This window comes from Phacochoerus africanus, chromosome 10 (genome assembly GCF_016906955.1).
Source record: "Phacochoerus africanus isolate WHEZ1 chromosome 10, ROS_Pafr_v1, whole genome shotgun sequence".
NCBI lineage: Eukaryota > Metazoa > Chordata > Mammalia > Artiodactyla > Suidae > Phacochoerus > Phacochoerus africanus.
In genome coordinates, this window is record NC_062553.1 from 3,901,272 (window position 1) to 3,915,942 (window position 14,671).

The following is a 14,671-nucleotide window of genomic DNA, read 5'->3' on the forward strand; positions in this document are numbered from 1 at the left end:
TCCAACCTCACACGCAGAAGCAGCAGGCGTCCCGCAGGCGGGAGCTGCCCTTCCAGCGCGACTGTTTGAGAAGATTGTCCGCGACCCTGGCTTACAGATGTTCACAGACACACTACTCAGAATGCTGAGCAAACATGAAAGGAAGCCTCTAAACGCTGATCTACGAGGAACCTGCTACATCTATATAACAGAGTAACACAGCCAGAAAGAGTATGCAGATCGTCATGCATGAAAAGACATCAAAGTCAAACCTCTTTCTGAGACCACAAAAGAGCAGACGCAGAACCACCCTCTCGGTAATCGCCTCTCTCCCCGTGTATCTGATGCACACGCGCGGAGCTGTCGAGAAAGGTGATGTGTACGAGGGTCAGAGGGCCTCTCTCAGGGGACGGAGACTCGGACGCTTCCTTCATGCTGCTTTGATGACACACTGATCTTGCTTCAAACACTCAGTGAGCATGTTCATGTAAACACACAGCTTTTTTTTCCCCCCCCAGAACAAAAATACTAAGCTTTGAGTACCACCCCAAGACCCAAAACAGTGGGTTCCTGAAAGACCGAGCTAGCAGCGGCGGGGGCCGGGGAAGACGCGGCCGCACTTCGCAGCAGGCCCCCCTCTGCGAGCGCCGCCTGAGGAAGCGCTAAGGAAGCTCCGTCTGCAGGCATGGGACCTGGGCGCATCTAATTAAGAGGAAGGTGGGCTTCTTTATAAGAGAATCTTCGCTATGATAAATAAAGACAACCAACGGTTTTCGAAATTTTTTATTTGGTGTTAACTTCACAAGAAAACAAAAAATCAGTTACTCTGGTGTACGTGAAATCAGAACAACACAACCACGGGGAAAAAAAAAACTTCAGCCCAGGACTGGAAAACTGATGCTTCAGTGCTATGGATGTGCAATGCGCTTCATACCACAGTGCGTCTCAGCGTTTTGCCGACTTTTTAAAAAAGGCTTTTTCTTTGTGATCATCCATTCACAAAACTAAAAACCACACTTGCAACTCTGTCGCCGAAAGCCTCTGGGCTTCAGCCACTTAGCTATGAAAACAAATAAATACATAATCTGTTAATCCCCTTGCCCACCTATAACCCGCTGCCGCTCCCGCGTGGAAGGTGCCACATCTCCCTGCCAGGGTGGGAGGAAGTCTGCACCTTGACCACCTGGAGCCCTTTCTTGGTAAAAAGCAGCTGTCCAAAATCAACCAAGCTAAAGGTTGTCTCTGAAACATATTTATTTGGTCTCTGCTACTACATACGCAACGATTTCTAGAATGATCGTCACTGTAGTGATTTCAGGAATTTACAACTTCCAATTCTTTTTTTGCCTTTGCTGTTTAATTATATTTCAGTGCAGATGCTAATCAATTTTTAGGAAGCTCTGGAAGAAAGAAAAATACATAAAACCTTATAAAGTCTGTAAATAAATAACAGCAACATAAAACCTTACACACGCACACACACACACACACACACACACACAAACCCACTTTAAAGTGTCAAAGACGTGCTGTATAAAAAAACAAACCCTGACGCGTGGTGAGACCAAGCCCGAGGGCCCATCAGGCTTCCCACAGTGAGGACAGACAGCGCCGGGCACGACTCCACAGCCTTGGATGGAGTTTTCTGCGTCAATTAAGAAAAAGGCAACAAAACCCAACACTCGAAGCAAATCATGTGTTTCTCAGCCAGTTCAGCTCCCAGCTAGTAAGTAAATTACGTGTTTATTGCCCGCAACGTTAGTGGTGAAGCTGTCTCATCCATATTAGACTTTTCAGCTGTTCCTGATGGTACAGACACGCTAAACTGATTTCACACATTGTTTTTTCTTAAAAAAACAATGAGTTGGTTAAAAAAAGAAAAACAATTTTGAATGTTTAGAGTTTGCAAATATTGCTCCTTCTAACTCCAACTTGCTGCACAGCGGCGTGAAAGCTCAAGGAAGTGGCCGTCACAAACGGATGGGACTGGACGAGACGGACTGACCCCCACGGGAAGCGGGCCGCAAGGCCATCAGACACGCGTGGGGAGGTCAATACTGCACCCTCCGACCCGCCACTCCCAGAACTTGCCCAGAACATTCTCTCAAACACAGAATGAGATCTAAGCTCTGCGAAGCCACAGCCACGAGAGGAGCTAGCTGCGGCAGCCAAGGTTTCTTTGGGGTGATGAGGTGGCCTTTGTTGCATGTCAAACATTCATAATTTCAAGTTCTGGGGGCTTCAATTCAACATCAGTTACCAAACTATGAAAAAAAAAATCATAATTTGCAACCAAGGTCCTCACCAAGTATTTCAGACTCACTGCAGACACCCCCGGAACAGTGTCTGGGAAAGGCAAGCGTGATGGAGGAACGGTGGGGGGTGTGCCCGCTCACCCCGCCTGGCCTCGCATGTACCCCAGACCCCAAGTCCTTGGCTGCTTCAGTTAGCAAGGAAGTCATAAACCATGGCATTTTCCATGGTGCTCTAGGGGGAAATCCTAAGATAGAAAACACAGTTTTTGTAAGTCTCTAGAAGCACACCCTTGTGGTTCTACTTCAAATGTACATGAGATTTTACTGAAGGAAGACCGGGGTGGGGGGGTGTCACCCGTGCTGCCCTCTTGCCTTCGGAAAGGCATGGATCCGCCACAGGGTACTCACGTCCCAGGTCTCGGAGGACAAAGCCTAAATGTTCCAAAGCTCAAGTCTCTGAAGAGCGGAAGTGGTAGCGGACAGTGCGGGGCTCAGAAGGTGAGGGTGGGCTGCAGCTGGAAGGAAAGACTGCAGCCGGGATGCAAAAGGCAGTGATACTCTAGGACGAGCACATGCACATTCATTCTTGGTTTGACAACACAATCTAGTCTATTTCAAATAGCCAAGAATTTAACAGCTTGGAAAAAAAAATCTTCAACAGGAGAGCTGTCCTCAACTCTAAAATAAGCAAGAAGAGAAAGATAATTACTGATCGGAACCAGTTAATTGAAGAAGAAACCTAAATTGTTGTTTTAGATGAACAGGCCTCACAGAAGGGTACCTTCCCTCACAGATCGACTTTAAAAAATAATTGGTACTACTCTGCGGGTTAGAGATGAGTCCGACAGAAGAGCGCCTCGCCGCCGGGCCCCGGCCACTCGCCTCCGCCTCCCGAGCCTGCGGCCTCCGGGGCGGGGCTGCCCCCGGAGCACGTCTTCCTGCCGAAGCTGCTGCCTTCTGCTCCAGAATTTCTCTCTTCTGTACACCTTGCTTCATAAACAGAAGACACCTAAGATGAAAGGAACAATTTTCAACACATCAGAGGGCAGATATTCCTGCAGACGGCTCAATGAGACACTCCGTATACACAGAGACTAAGTAGCAATTGCTGACGTGTTCCTGTGGAGAGTTACAAAAATGTGAAGAATTTTCTTGTATGAAGGCAAAACAGACAAGTTCTCCTCCGTGATCTAGAAAGGATCCCGCACCCCATTTTCTCCAAGGTCAGCCCCTTGGACACAACGTGGCCTCTGTCAGGGCCGGATGGAGAGGAGTCTTTGAGCCAGGACCCCGCTGGAAAGACAACACGGCCTCGTCCTCCTGGGGCTCACATTCCAAGGAGAAGCAACAGGCAAAAACCCAACAGGTTCCCGCTGTGCTGAGCAGCTGGGGACTGCGGCTGACGGGCTCTGGGACGGGAGTGGCGGGGCAGGCGGTCCTGTCCAGTCTCAGCTGGAGACTGAGAAGCCAGCCTGCCACACGAACAGCCAGAGTGGGCCTGGGCCCTCGGGGCTGTGCTTCGGAACTGAGGGTCCCTCTGCATCTGGAATGTTCTAGGGAAACTTCTGGTTGTGGGGACCAGCCCCCACCCACCAGATGGTCAGCAGCTCGGGCCATCAGGACACTAAGTGCAACTGCAGTCTCTCCCCGGTCATGACACCTAGAAGTGCTCCCCTGTGCTCCCTCACAGTCGCTAGCAGTGCCACCTGCCCCCAAAGTGACTAGCAACACTTCCCCTCCCCCAAAGTGATCAGCAACGCCCTCTCCCAAGTCACCCAGTCATAGCAACTAGCAAGCCCCGCCCCTGCCACAGTGGCTATAGCAAAGACCTCCCCCACCCAGTCACAGCAACTAGCACCCCCCGAGTCACAGTGGCTTACACAGCCCCCTAAGCACAGTGCCCAGCACCGCCTCCCCATCTCCAAGTGGCTGCACTGTCCCTGGCTGAGCCCCACAGGAGGATCACAGGCGGACACACACAGGGCCTTGGCAGGGAGCATGCATTCACTCTGGGGCAGCTGCACAAGGACATGACGGCTGGGGTCGGGGCTGAGGGGCACAGCTCGGGCTGCGCTTAGGATGTGGCTGCAGGGCCTGAGAGCCGAGGTTCGGAACCTACAGCGGCCTGAAGTTTTCTCTTCTGCAAAACGCAAGATAACAGCACTGACCCCCCAGGGTGAGGTGGTTCTGCCTGCGGTGGGGAGAAGGCGGGGGAGGGACGAGCGGGAGCAGGAAGGCCCTGGTGGAGGCAGGGGCAGCGGTCGGGGTGGGGGCGGGCGGGGGTGCTCAGGAGGCGACGCAGGCCGGGCGGGAGGATCCGAGGTGGCTGAGCGGTGGCGGTCAGGGCTGGGGAGAAAGAGGACCCGGAGCTGGGGGTTCTGGGCGTGGATGGGACGGAAGCTGGGGAAGGGGGGCCGGCGAGGCTGCTGGGGGCACGAACACGTGCTCTGAGGTCTGACAGGCCCACGGACGCCGCCACCACAGGCTGCTCTGGGGAAAGGCCTCACAGCACTTGACCTGACACTGACAATCACACTGAGAAGCAGTCACCTGCCCGCCTGACTGGCCGACGCCTGGCCCTGCCCCGGGTGCGGGGACAGCAAGGAGCACCCCAGGAGGCCCCTGCAGGGTGCATGCTTTCAAAGATGAAAAGGGTGCCCACCCAAGGGTTTAGTGGGGAGTGACAGGGCCAGCTCTGTGCTGGCAGCAGGGTGGCGGGCAGACTGCAGGGAGAGGGAGGCGATCTGGGAAGGAAGCCCTGGCCGTGAGAGGGAGGCGAGGCAGAGCTGAGCACAGGGCCGCCGAGGAGAAAGGCCGCGTCCACAGAGTGTGGCGGCGGGGGGCAGTCGCAGGGCTCCCAGGTTTTATTTCTCGGAGTGTGTGGCCATTTGTGAGTTAGTAACAAGGAGGAGGACAGTGCACTTACCCTATTAAAATCTAACAGGTGCTCTTCATTACTGGGCATTTCTTTAACATCAGGACATTCTTCTAGACCATTCTCTCCCTTGGCATTTGTATAACATTCTTAATCATTTTGAGTGGAGAAGGGAAAAGAGGGAAAGGGGGGAAATTTCATTAAGACACAGTCATGAAACATGCATTCTTGTTTTATTTTTTGCTGAAAAATCAGATCAGTTAGGTCTACAGCCCTTTGGAGAGTTCCAGTCGTCACTGAAAGCAGCCTCGGTCAGCATCAGCCAGCCAGGTGCGGGCCAGGGACACGCCGGCCAACTTACTAATTCTTCTAACAGGGAGTTCCCACTGTGGCTCAGAGGGTCATGAACCCAACTAGTATCCGTGAGGATGTGGGTTCAATCCCTGGCCTCCCTCAGTGGGTGGAGGATCTGGTGCTGCCATGAGCTGGGGTGTAGGTCACAGACACGGCTTGGATCGGGCATTGGTGTGGCTGTGGTGGAGGCAGCTGTAGCTCTGATCCAACCCCTGGCCTGGGAACTTCCATATGTCACAGGTGTGACCCTTAAAAAAAAAAAAAAAAAAAACACGAAAAAATGAAAATCAAATTTTTTTTAACAGATTGCTCATGGAGTCAAAAAAAAAAAAAAAAAGCAAAAACAAACCCCAGGCCATCAGGCCATCATAAACCACATGTTCTTATTATATACCCACAACGAGACACTCACAACTAACAGGTGCTCGCTCGCACTCCTAAGAGACAGGCCCTGGAACACAGGATAAAAAGACGGCCAAGGCCCGCGCTCCTGAGCACGGACGCGGTGTGCAGGGAGACAGAAGAGGCACCGAGATGTGCTCCCGGAGCACACGGACAAAGGGATCTCAGACAGGAGGAGGTGCAGCACAGAAAACAAAGCAGGGGAGCGTCCTCTTTGCTCTTTCTCAACTCAGCGGCGAACTAAACCATTGTGGAAAAGGGAGGAAAAGGGGGCCAGGGGTCTGACCAGGTAAGTGGCCCGCAGGAGGGGATGGGGCTGGAGCTGGAATTAGAAGGAATCAAAAGAAGTCATTTACTCCAATGGGTCTCAACCCTGGCTTCACACTCAAAGCACCTGGGGAGCTTTAAGAAAAGTCTGGAAGTCCAGGCCCGAACTGAGATTGTGAGGGACCTGGTCTGGGCTGAGGTCTCTATCAGGCGGTTCTGACACACAGCCAGCGCTGAGGCCCACCGGCCTTCACCCCGATCAGCCCCACTGACCTTGGCTCTAAGGGGCAGGCAGCAGAGGAACGGGGAAGAGACCTGACACCACTGTACCAGCGCTCCAGGCCGCCCCAGGCAGGAGCTGCAAGGGGTCGGCAGTGCCCGCTGGATGACTGGGGGCCCTCCGCCATCAGGGGCAGCCAGTGCCAAAGGGAAGGTCAAACGGTGATCCTGTTTCAAAGGGGAGGGAACTAGGACTCCAGGAGGTTCAATATTTGCCCTAAGTTACATCACAAGAAGGAATGTCGTCAGGAGCCAGCTGACATCTGTCTAATCCCAGAGCCTGGCGGTACTTTTAGCCTCTTGTTATGAACACAGATGATGGAGTCGCCGAAAGTCTGGTTACTGCCCGAGAGCCAGCAGCTGGGAGGGGAAGTACCTGATTCCAGCTCAGAGTTGTCTCCTGTGCCCTTAACCATCATCAAAAGCACCTCTCTGCAGGGCTCTCGCTCTCAGACTAAAATAACACACACACGGGGAGCCTTCCAAGCATTCTGAAGCCAACGTATGAGCTACGGAGATGGCCAGAGCCGCCAGGCACACAGTCTGCAAGGCCCTCTGTGCCTGGCTGACCTCGCCCACCCCAACTGCCAGGCACCCGGGGGCCCAGCAGGGGCTTCTGCTCCTGCCCTGGCCGGTGCTCCTGTCTCCCCATTCGGGTGGGTAGCCCCGGCGGTCATGTGGCCTGTGGCCCGATTCCCGCAGGTCCCTGATCACGGGTCAGGGACAAGGGCCATCTGCACAGCACCTGGACAGAGCCCGGCATGAGGCAGGGACGCGCATCTGCTCCATCTGCGTGTGTGGACACAGGGCAAGGCAGGCCGCCAGGCGGCACTGGGCTTTGGTGTGGGATGGGCCCCCCCAACTGCTCTGGGGCTGGGCCTCCCTACAAAGGGCCGCTCCTCCCTCCTCCTCCCCAGGGAGGCTGGGGCTCCAGGGAAGGCCCAACTAGCAGCAGCATGGGCTAGAAGCTTCAGGAGCAGGCATGAGAGTCGGCCGGCACAGGTGCTGAGGGGGTGAGAAGCCAGCTGCTCCCTGGGCCCCCCTGCTCCTGAGACCACACCGCCCAGCCTGCAGGCTGAAGGAACCGAGCTTCACAGCGAGACTGCAAGGCGTGTGCAGGGATTTAACTCACAGTTGTGAGTTAAAGGTCTTCAGAAGCCCGGCTGCCATTATTTATCCACGGAGAGTTTCTCTGCAGGCCACCCTGCAATTTACTTTTTTATTTTATTTTGTTTTTCTGGGACTGTTTTCTTTCTCTGACTGTTAGAGCATATGGAAACATAACTTAGAGCAATGTTAATTCCATTTATCATGCTGTACACGACATCCCTAATACTTATTTATCTCACGACTCCAAGTACGTACCTTTTTTCTTCTCAGGGCTGCACCCACAGCATATGGAAGTTCCCAGGCTAGGGGTGGAATCAGAGCTGTAGCTGCAGGCCTATGCCACAGCCACAGCAATGCAGGACCTACACCACAGCTTGTGGCCACACCTGATCCTTAACCCACTGAGCGAGGCCAGGGATCGAACCTGCGTCCTCATGGACACTCATCAGGTTCTTAACCTGCTGAGCCACAACGTGAACTCCCACCCCGCAACTGACAGGGGGCTTTCTGTGTGAACAGCCATGAGAAGGCCCTGCGAGGACTGGAGAGGGAAGCACCAGAGCTGAGGGCTGAAGCGGTTCCTCACTAATGACAGAAAACCCGGCTGAGGCTCCTGAGACAGCCTGTGACACAGCGACAAGCACCAACTCAGTGCGCTTGGAAGACACCCTAAGCCACCATGGACATGGTCCTGCGACCCTGGGCCTGCCTGGTCCATGGCCACATCCCTCCCTCCTGGCGCTCCCTGGGTGTCCTCTCACTGCAGCTCTGGGGTCCCTGGCCCTCTTGGTCCTACTAAGTGCACAGACTTCCATGACGGCCCATTTGTGCTCCTGTCACCGCAGCATCTCCTGAGCACCAAGGGCAGAGAGCAAGCTTCTAGACCACAAGGGAGGAGAGCCTGGACTCAAGCCCAAGCTGAGTGACAATGCCTGATTCTGGGCACTTGATTAAACCAGAAACTTAGCTTCCTCGTCTGTAAACCAGGGGGGACATCTCCCCAGGCTTTGGTGAGGGCTGTAAAAGACCCAGCGCACCTCCTAAATAACGAAGAGCAACCCAAACATGAGCTAATGATGGATGAACAGACCTTTAACGAACGCTGCTAAATAAGCAAAGACGCTGCAAGCGCAGGCTCTGCTCCAGGCTCTCCTTACGATGACCCTTTGGGAAGGAGGACGGCAGTGTTGGAGAAGCTGTTTCTTTGCCCACAGAAAGGAGGCACCAAAGATCCCAGCCACGCCCCGACCCCAGGTGGCTGAGGCCAGGCCAGGCCGTGAAGGCAGGCCGTTGGCGCGGGGTCGCAGCCCTCGGGCGTGTAGACCCTGTGGCAGGGAGGACAGCGCTGGCTCCAGGTTAACCACAGATTAGCTGGGGAGACGGGCGGACATGGGACCATGCAAATACTCACAGGTGATTACCTGCCCCCCAGGTGAGACTGCTGAGGGAGAGCCGCAGTTGCCGGAGGCCCGGAGAGCAGGGGTCTGCAGAGCTCAGCCGGCTTCTGGCCATGCCCACAACAGGCAGAAGTTCCGGGGCCAGGATCGAACCCCACGGCACAGCAGTGACCTGAGCCACTGCACTGCCGCCAGGGACTGCCATGCGCAGCTTCTTGCACCGACCATTCTGGCCGCCTCCTTAGTTCCCGCTTCTCCCAACATGTCAGGTCAGGATTTTTTTTTAAATGGCTTCTGGGTATGTGCAGTTGGGAGGCTCACAGACTAAAATTATCTTCACCAAAGCTGCTGCTGTTCCCATCTCCCTCTCTACCCAGTCTACACCCCAACTCCCTCCTGCTGCTCTCTCCTCAAAGAAAGTCACTCAACAAACTCTGGCATCCTCTACAAAACCTTTTTTTTTTTTTTTTGGCTTTTTAGGGCTGCACCTGCAGCATAGGGAGGTCCCCAGGCTAGGGGTTGAATCAGAGCTGCAGCTGCCGGCCTGCACCACAGCCACAGCAACGTGGGATCTGAGCCTCCTCTGCAATCTACATCACAGCTCACGGCAAAGGTGGATCCCTGACCCGCTGAGCAAGGCCAGGGAGCAAACCCGCATCCTCACGGATCCTAGTCAGGCTCATTCCACCGTGCACGATGGGGACTCCCACCGCCTCTTGACGCCGACCTTTCTCCTCTATTCCCCCAAGAGTGCCTCAGTCCAGGCGCCTATCCTGCCAGGCCCGGGCCACTGGGCGAACCCCGCAGGTGCCCATCAGCTTTTCAACTGCTCCCCTCCTCCACTGCCGCTGGAACAGTTGTTACAACACACACCGGACCGGACCGGACCGGACCCTCCCAGGTGAAACCCTTTAAGCAGACGGCACTGCTCCTCCTGTCTGTTCACATCGACCCAGCTCTGCAGAACCACCGACCCTCCCCACAGCTCAGCCCCGCCCTGCCTGCCTCTCCAACCTTGGCTGCGGCCCAGTGGGCCCAGAGGCCAGGCCTCGCCTCCTGCTCCGCTGCAGACCCACCTGCCATGGCTCAGGCCCTTCTCCCCCAGGGACTGCCCATCCCTGGCCTTGCCTTTCCAGTGGGGGCCTCCGGCAGGCCCCCCCACAGCCGAGGACGTCCTCCTCCACCACCCACCGGAGTGTGCACACACTCTACCAGAGGCCAGCACTGCTTTCACGCATTCCCACATCAAGCCGTGGCGCGTTTAAGAGCGGGGTCCAGTCCTCGTCCATCTCTGTGTCCCCAGTGCCTGACAAGCGCTGGCCAAAGGGTTCTTGGAGGGATATTCACAGCAAAAGACCTTACTGCTCTTAATGAATCAGGAGTCGGAGCGGATGAAGGAACGAGCTAAGCACAGGGCTCCTTACCTTCACACTCTGCAGCAGGAAAAAGAGGGGAGTACAAGGCTTTTTCCCACCAGGTCTGTTTTTCTTGACTTCTATTCATTCCTTGTACGTCAGTGTTCAATACAGGAAACTGTTTAGATTAAACCAAATACAGAACAAGTTTACAAACTTTCAAGATAGAGGCCAACATTCAAGCATCATTAACTAGGGACTATGCTCTCAGGATATTTATTTATTCATTTAAGGCCTCACCCGCGCCATGTGGAAGTTCCCAGGCTAGGGGTCGAATCGGAGCTGATGCTGCCGACCCACACCACAGCCACAGCTGCGCAGGATCCTTAACCCATTGAGCCAGGCCAGGGATCGAACCCACAACCTCGTGGTTCCTAGTTGGATTTGTTTCCACTGTGCCACAAAGGGAACGCCTAGACAAGCTGAATTTCAAAAACCAAAGTGTGCATAGCATACAAAGGAAGTTTTTCTTAAGAAGCACTTTATATAGGAAAGGGAATGAAAAATCTTTTTAAAAAACACAACAAAACTCTTAGAAGACAGCAACATAACAGGACACACCCTTAGGTAAGGGAAGTTTCTAGATTTTGCAAGAAAGAATGGGGGGGCCTTGAGCCTCCGCTAGTGTGAGGTGCTTGAGGGAAAAGAGGGAGGACTCTCACCCGCGTGTGTGAAGGAGTCAAAGGCGAAATGGGACAGGAGGATGTTTTACAGGCAGAGTTACCAAGCTAGTGTCTTTACAACAGGATTATCTGCTCCAGTGAGAACCAGAAGGAAATTGAGACCAAAACTAAATAATGAAGCTGACAGTATTTCACATTCAAAACAGGAAACAGACATCAAAAAGGGACAAGGGCAGGACTCCTGAGAGCAGGAAAGACCTGTCCTTCGTGCATGTTCGTGGCCCTCCCATGTCCGGAAGGGGAATGAATGCCAGTCGGAACCCAGGCTCCACCCTTGGCTGGTGGCGCTCTCAAGTCCCAACTGGACCTCACCCACCCACCCGGGCAGTGAGGACCAGATGCAGTGTGGCTGGTGGTCACAGCTAACAGCTGCCCTTTGTGACCAGGAGTGTCCTCGTGCGTGGTCATTACCAGATGTGGCTCGCTGCAGCCACCCTGGGTGTATCCGGCACGCCCGGGGGTCAGGGCCACCCTCTTCCAGGCTCCCTCCTCATTGCGCCCGACCACACCCCTACCCCCGGGGTCAGGTCTGCTCTGGGCATCTCCGTACCTCCCACGGCCCCCAACGGCCCCTCACCGTCTCAACAAGTGTCTGCTCAATGGGCAGGACCTGTGAACACTGCGTGTGTCTTTGCTGTTTTAGAAGACAGTTCATTATATCTTCACGTTTAAAACCTGAACTCTTTTAACAACTGATGACCCTCAGTTTTCTAACAGGATCTTGTTATTCTTCGAAATGTAAATCATCTTACTTTATTTTTACCAAAACCTTTTTGATTCAGTAATGTCTTTTTTATTATTTAAATGGGAAATACATTTCAGAAATACTCCTAAATTAGAAACTGAAGAACTGTATCGTCTAACCAGAGTGGTCAGTTAACCTTCACCATTTTCTCCCACAGCTTACTCGAACCATGAAAATTAGTAAAGCTATTAGATAAACAGATACCAAGGCCGGCTGCACTGGTGAGGCCAGGCTTAACGCACATGAAGCCAGCAATACGCAAGGCCTGCAGTGAGGTCAAGGTGACTCCTGCGTCTGGCCCATAACTCAGAGCACGGCGAGACCTTCCTGGAAAGTCCCTGCCTTCCCTCCCAGGCACACCTGTTCTCGGGGAAGGTTTCTCAGGAGGAGCCAGGAAGGCTCCCTGCACAGACCTCTCCCCATCAGCTCCCAGGCACTACTCAGAGAGACGGACTGGAAGGTAACAAGCTCCTATTTGAGAAAGAAGATGGAGGGGGCAGGCTGTGGAAGCACATGAGTGTAGTTAGGCTGCTTATTCTTCAACCCGTTACCGACATTGTGGAACGGGGTGAAGGGCGAGAAAGGGAAGGGAATTCATCAGGACGGACTGGACAGGGCAGGGAAGGCAGGCGGGAGGGGTCGGGGTGGCAGGAAGAGGAGGAGGTCGGAATCCAGGGGGATCAGACGGTGAGCTCTGGGGCAGGGGCCACGCCTCACCGACCGCCCACCCCAGGAACAGGGCCTGGCACGAAGCGGACAGCCAGTGTCTGCTGGCTTTGAGAAGAGGCTCCAACCGGCCCAAGGTCCTGATCATCCGGCACCACTCCCCCCTCGCTGCTGAAACCACTGTTAGGCCCCGCAGGCTCTGGCATAGTTCTAGGATGTCTTCCACATCCTCCGTCTGAAAGTCAATTCCAACAGCAGGGACGCACCTGTCCTGTTTGGGGCTACAGGGAATTCAGAGTCAGCAAGCATACACATGGAAACATCTTTCCACTCAGCCACTTCCAACTTTCAGGCTGCAGCAAAGAGGACTGTGCTTTGTGTAAATGATGCCTGTTTACTGTATTCATTCAACTTCCGGTTTGGTTGAGAATGAAAGGAATGAAGGAACGGAGGAAATGGAAAACGGAACAGAACCCTTCCCCCCTCCCCCGCGCTGCAGCGGCCTCCAAAGAGCTTCTTGGCTCCCTCTCTGCCTGTAAGCCTTTCTCTTCAGCTGTACCTCTGCGAGGAAGCCTGCCCTGACCCGTACTTATCACCGCCAACTCCTCCAAGCACTTCCGCCCACCCCTTCTCCCCTCCGGCTCTTTCCCGCAGCACTGGTATTCTCACCCAGCTTCTCACGTGCCGCTGGGCACTGACTCCACCTCCACAAACGCCTTTACACTCAGCACCTACAATCACACCCTAGAATAGTAGCACACAGTAGCCCTTAACACTTGATGAATGAATGAAGAAACAGTGGCGGGGGGGGGGGGGGGGAGATAAGCCCTTCATCCAGAAAGGCTTACTAGAAATGTCTTTTAGCGAGAGATGCAACACTCAGTCATTCTTCAGAAGATGGAAGTTAGACAAAGGCTCGCCACTTTTAATTCTCACAAACATTTCTAGTTCTGGGGAGGAGAATGGTGCTCGCTATTCCTCTTTGAGCGCTGCCGTGGGGACAGAGCCCCGAGAGCACCTTCCTGCTGAACAGTCACTTCTCAGTTATGTGGGTCACAAGAAGAGAAGCAGGCCTCCTACGAGCCTGTTCTTTGGAGGAGGAGAAAGGAAATGTGAGTGGAGAGGTGTCCTGGGCAACGGAGAGCAGCAGGAGCCACGCGCCGCCCATGCTGGGCTGTGCCGCCCCAGGACTGCCAAGCAGGTGCAGAGCATAAAGCACGTGGGCTCTGGCCTCACACGGGCTCCCGGGCAGGCAGCCCACCTTCTGGGCCTGCGTGGCCTCAGCGTGTCCTCCGCGGTCATGGGGGAACAAACCTAGTGCAGAAAGTCGCCGTGGACACTGAGTAGGATGGTGGAGACAAAGCAGTCGGCAGGGCGGGTGGGCTCCAACCCCCAGGATGGCCCTCGACGGTCAGACCTTCGGACTCCTGGGCTCCTCCCCTGGGCGGCAAATCCCCGAAAACAGGGCTAAGCCTGCTGCTGCTTCTCTGTAGTCTACAGTGCATGGCATGGAGTCAGCAATCAAGCAAATGACAGAGAGGACACTTCTGCCGCAAGTGCAGGCACAAAAGGAGAGCTGGGCGCGCGGCTCGGCGCCGTGACCTGAGTGTGGGCAGCTGCCCTGCACACATGGCAAAGTGCAAACCCCTTCATCTCTGGGCTATGCTGTTTCTTCCGCCTAGAGTGTCCTGCCTCCTTTGGGCCCTGGATGCTCAGGTAGGTGCAAAATACCCTTCCTAACTCCCCGCGGCTGGGACGGTTGCCCTCTGGGTTCCCACAGCACCCCGTGCTCATTCTCCCTAGGCCACCTTCCATGCTGCCTAAAATTACATTGGCCCAAACACCCTAAATGATAACGAACTGGCTAGATAATCTTGGCACAGCCATACAATGGAATAACATGCAGAAAATATAAGAGGAAAGGGTGTCATTTCAGTTAAAAAAAAAAAAAAAACTAGGAAGCAACATCCGTGAACACGGATCTGTTCCTACAAGCATCGCGGCTGATGCTGGGGCGGGGGGGTCCACTGTGTACGCACCCCCTCGTGCCTTCTGAATTTGAACACAGGAGGGAACTGCCTGCAGCAGTGAAGACAAACTGGTCCTCAGGACGAGACTGAACTCTCCCGGACGAGGACGATGTCACCGATGTCACCGTCGCCCCGGGCGTCCACCTCCGCAACGGGTGTGAGGAGCTGAGTGTTTACTTAATGTTGGCTGAGCTGAACTCAACTCAACTTTTGA

At 54.4% G+C, this 14,671-nt stretch overlaps 1 protein-coding gene across 5 annotated transcripts in view; it reads right to left on the bottom strand.

Moving 5' to 3' along the window:
• Positions 1-747: 747 nt before the first annotated feature.
• Positions 748-14,671, bottom strand: part of KIAA0232 (KIAA0232 ortholog) — an 88,695-nt gene continuing 74,771 nt past the window's right edge. For 3 of the 5 annotated variants that reach the window (XM_047799447.1, XM_047799448.1, XM_047799450.1), the window contains 3 exons: positions 10,343-10,451; positions 5,161-5,258; positions 748-3,243 (listed from right to left, as the gene is read on the bottom strand). In XM_047799447.1, coding sequence (XP_047655403.1) covers positions 3,064-3,243; positions 5,161-5,258; positions 10,343-10,451 — 387 coding nt within the window. In that variant the 3' untranslated portion in view covers positions 748-3,063. Of the gene's footprint in view, positions 3,244-5,160; positions 5,259-10,342; positions 10,452-14,671 lie in introns of those variants that run through there. The other 2 variants (XM_047799449.1, XM_047799451.1) reach the window with 2 other exon arrangements.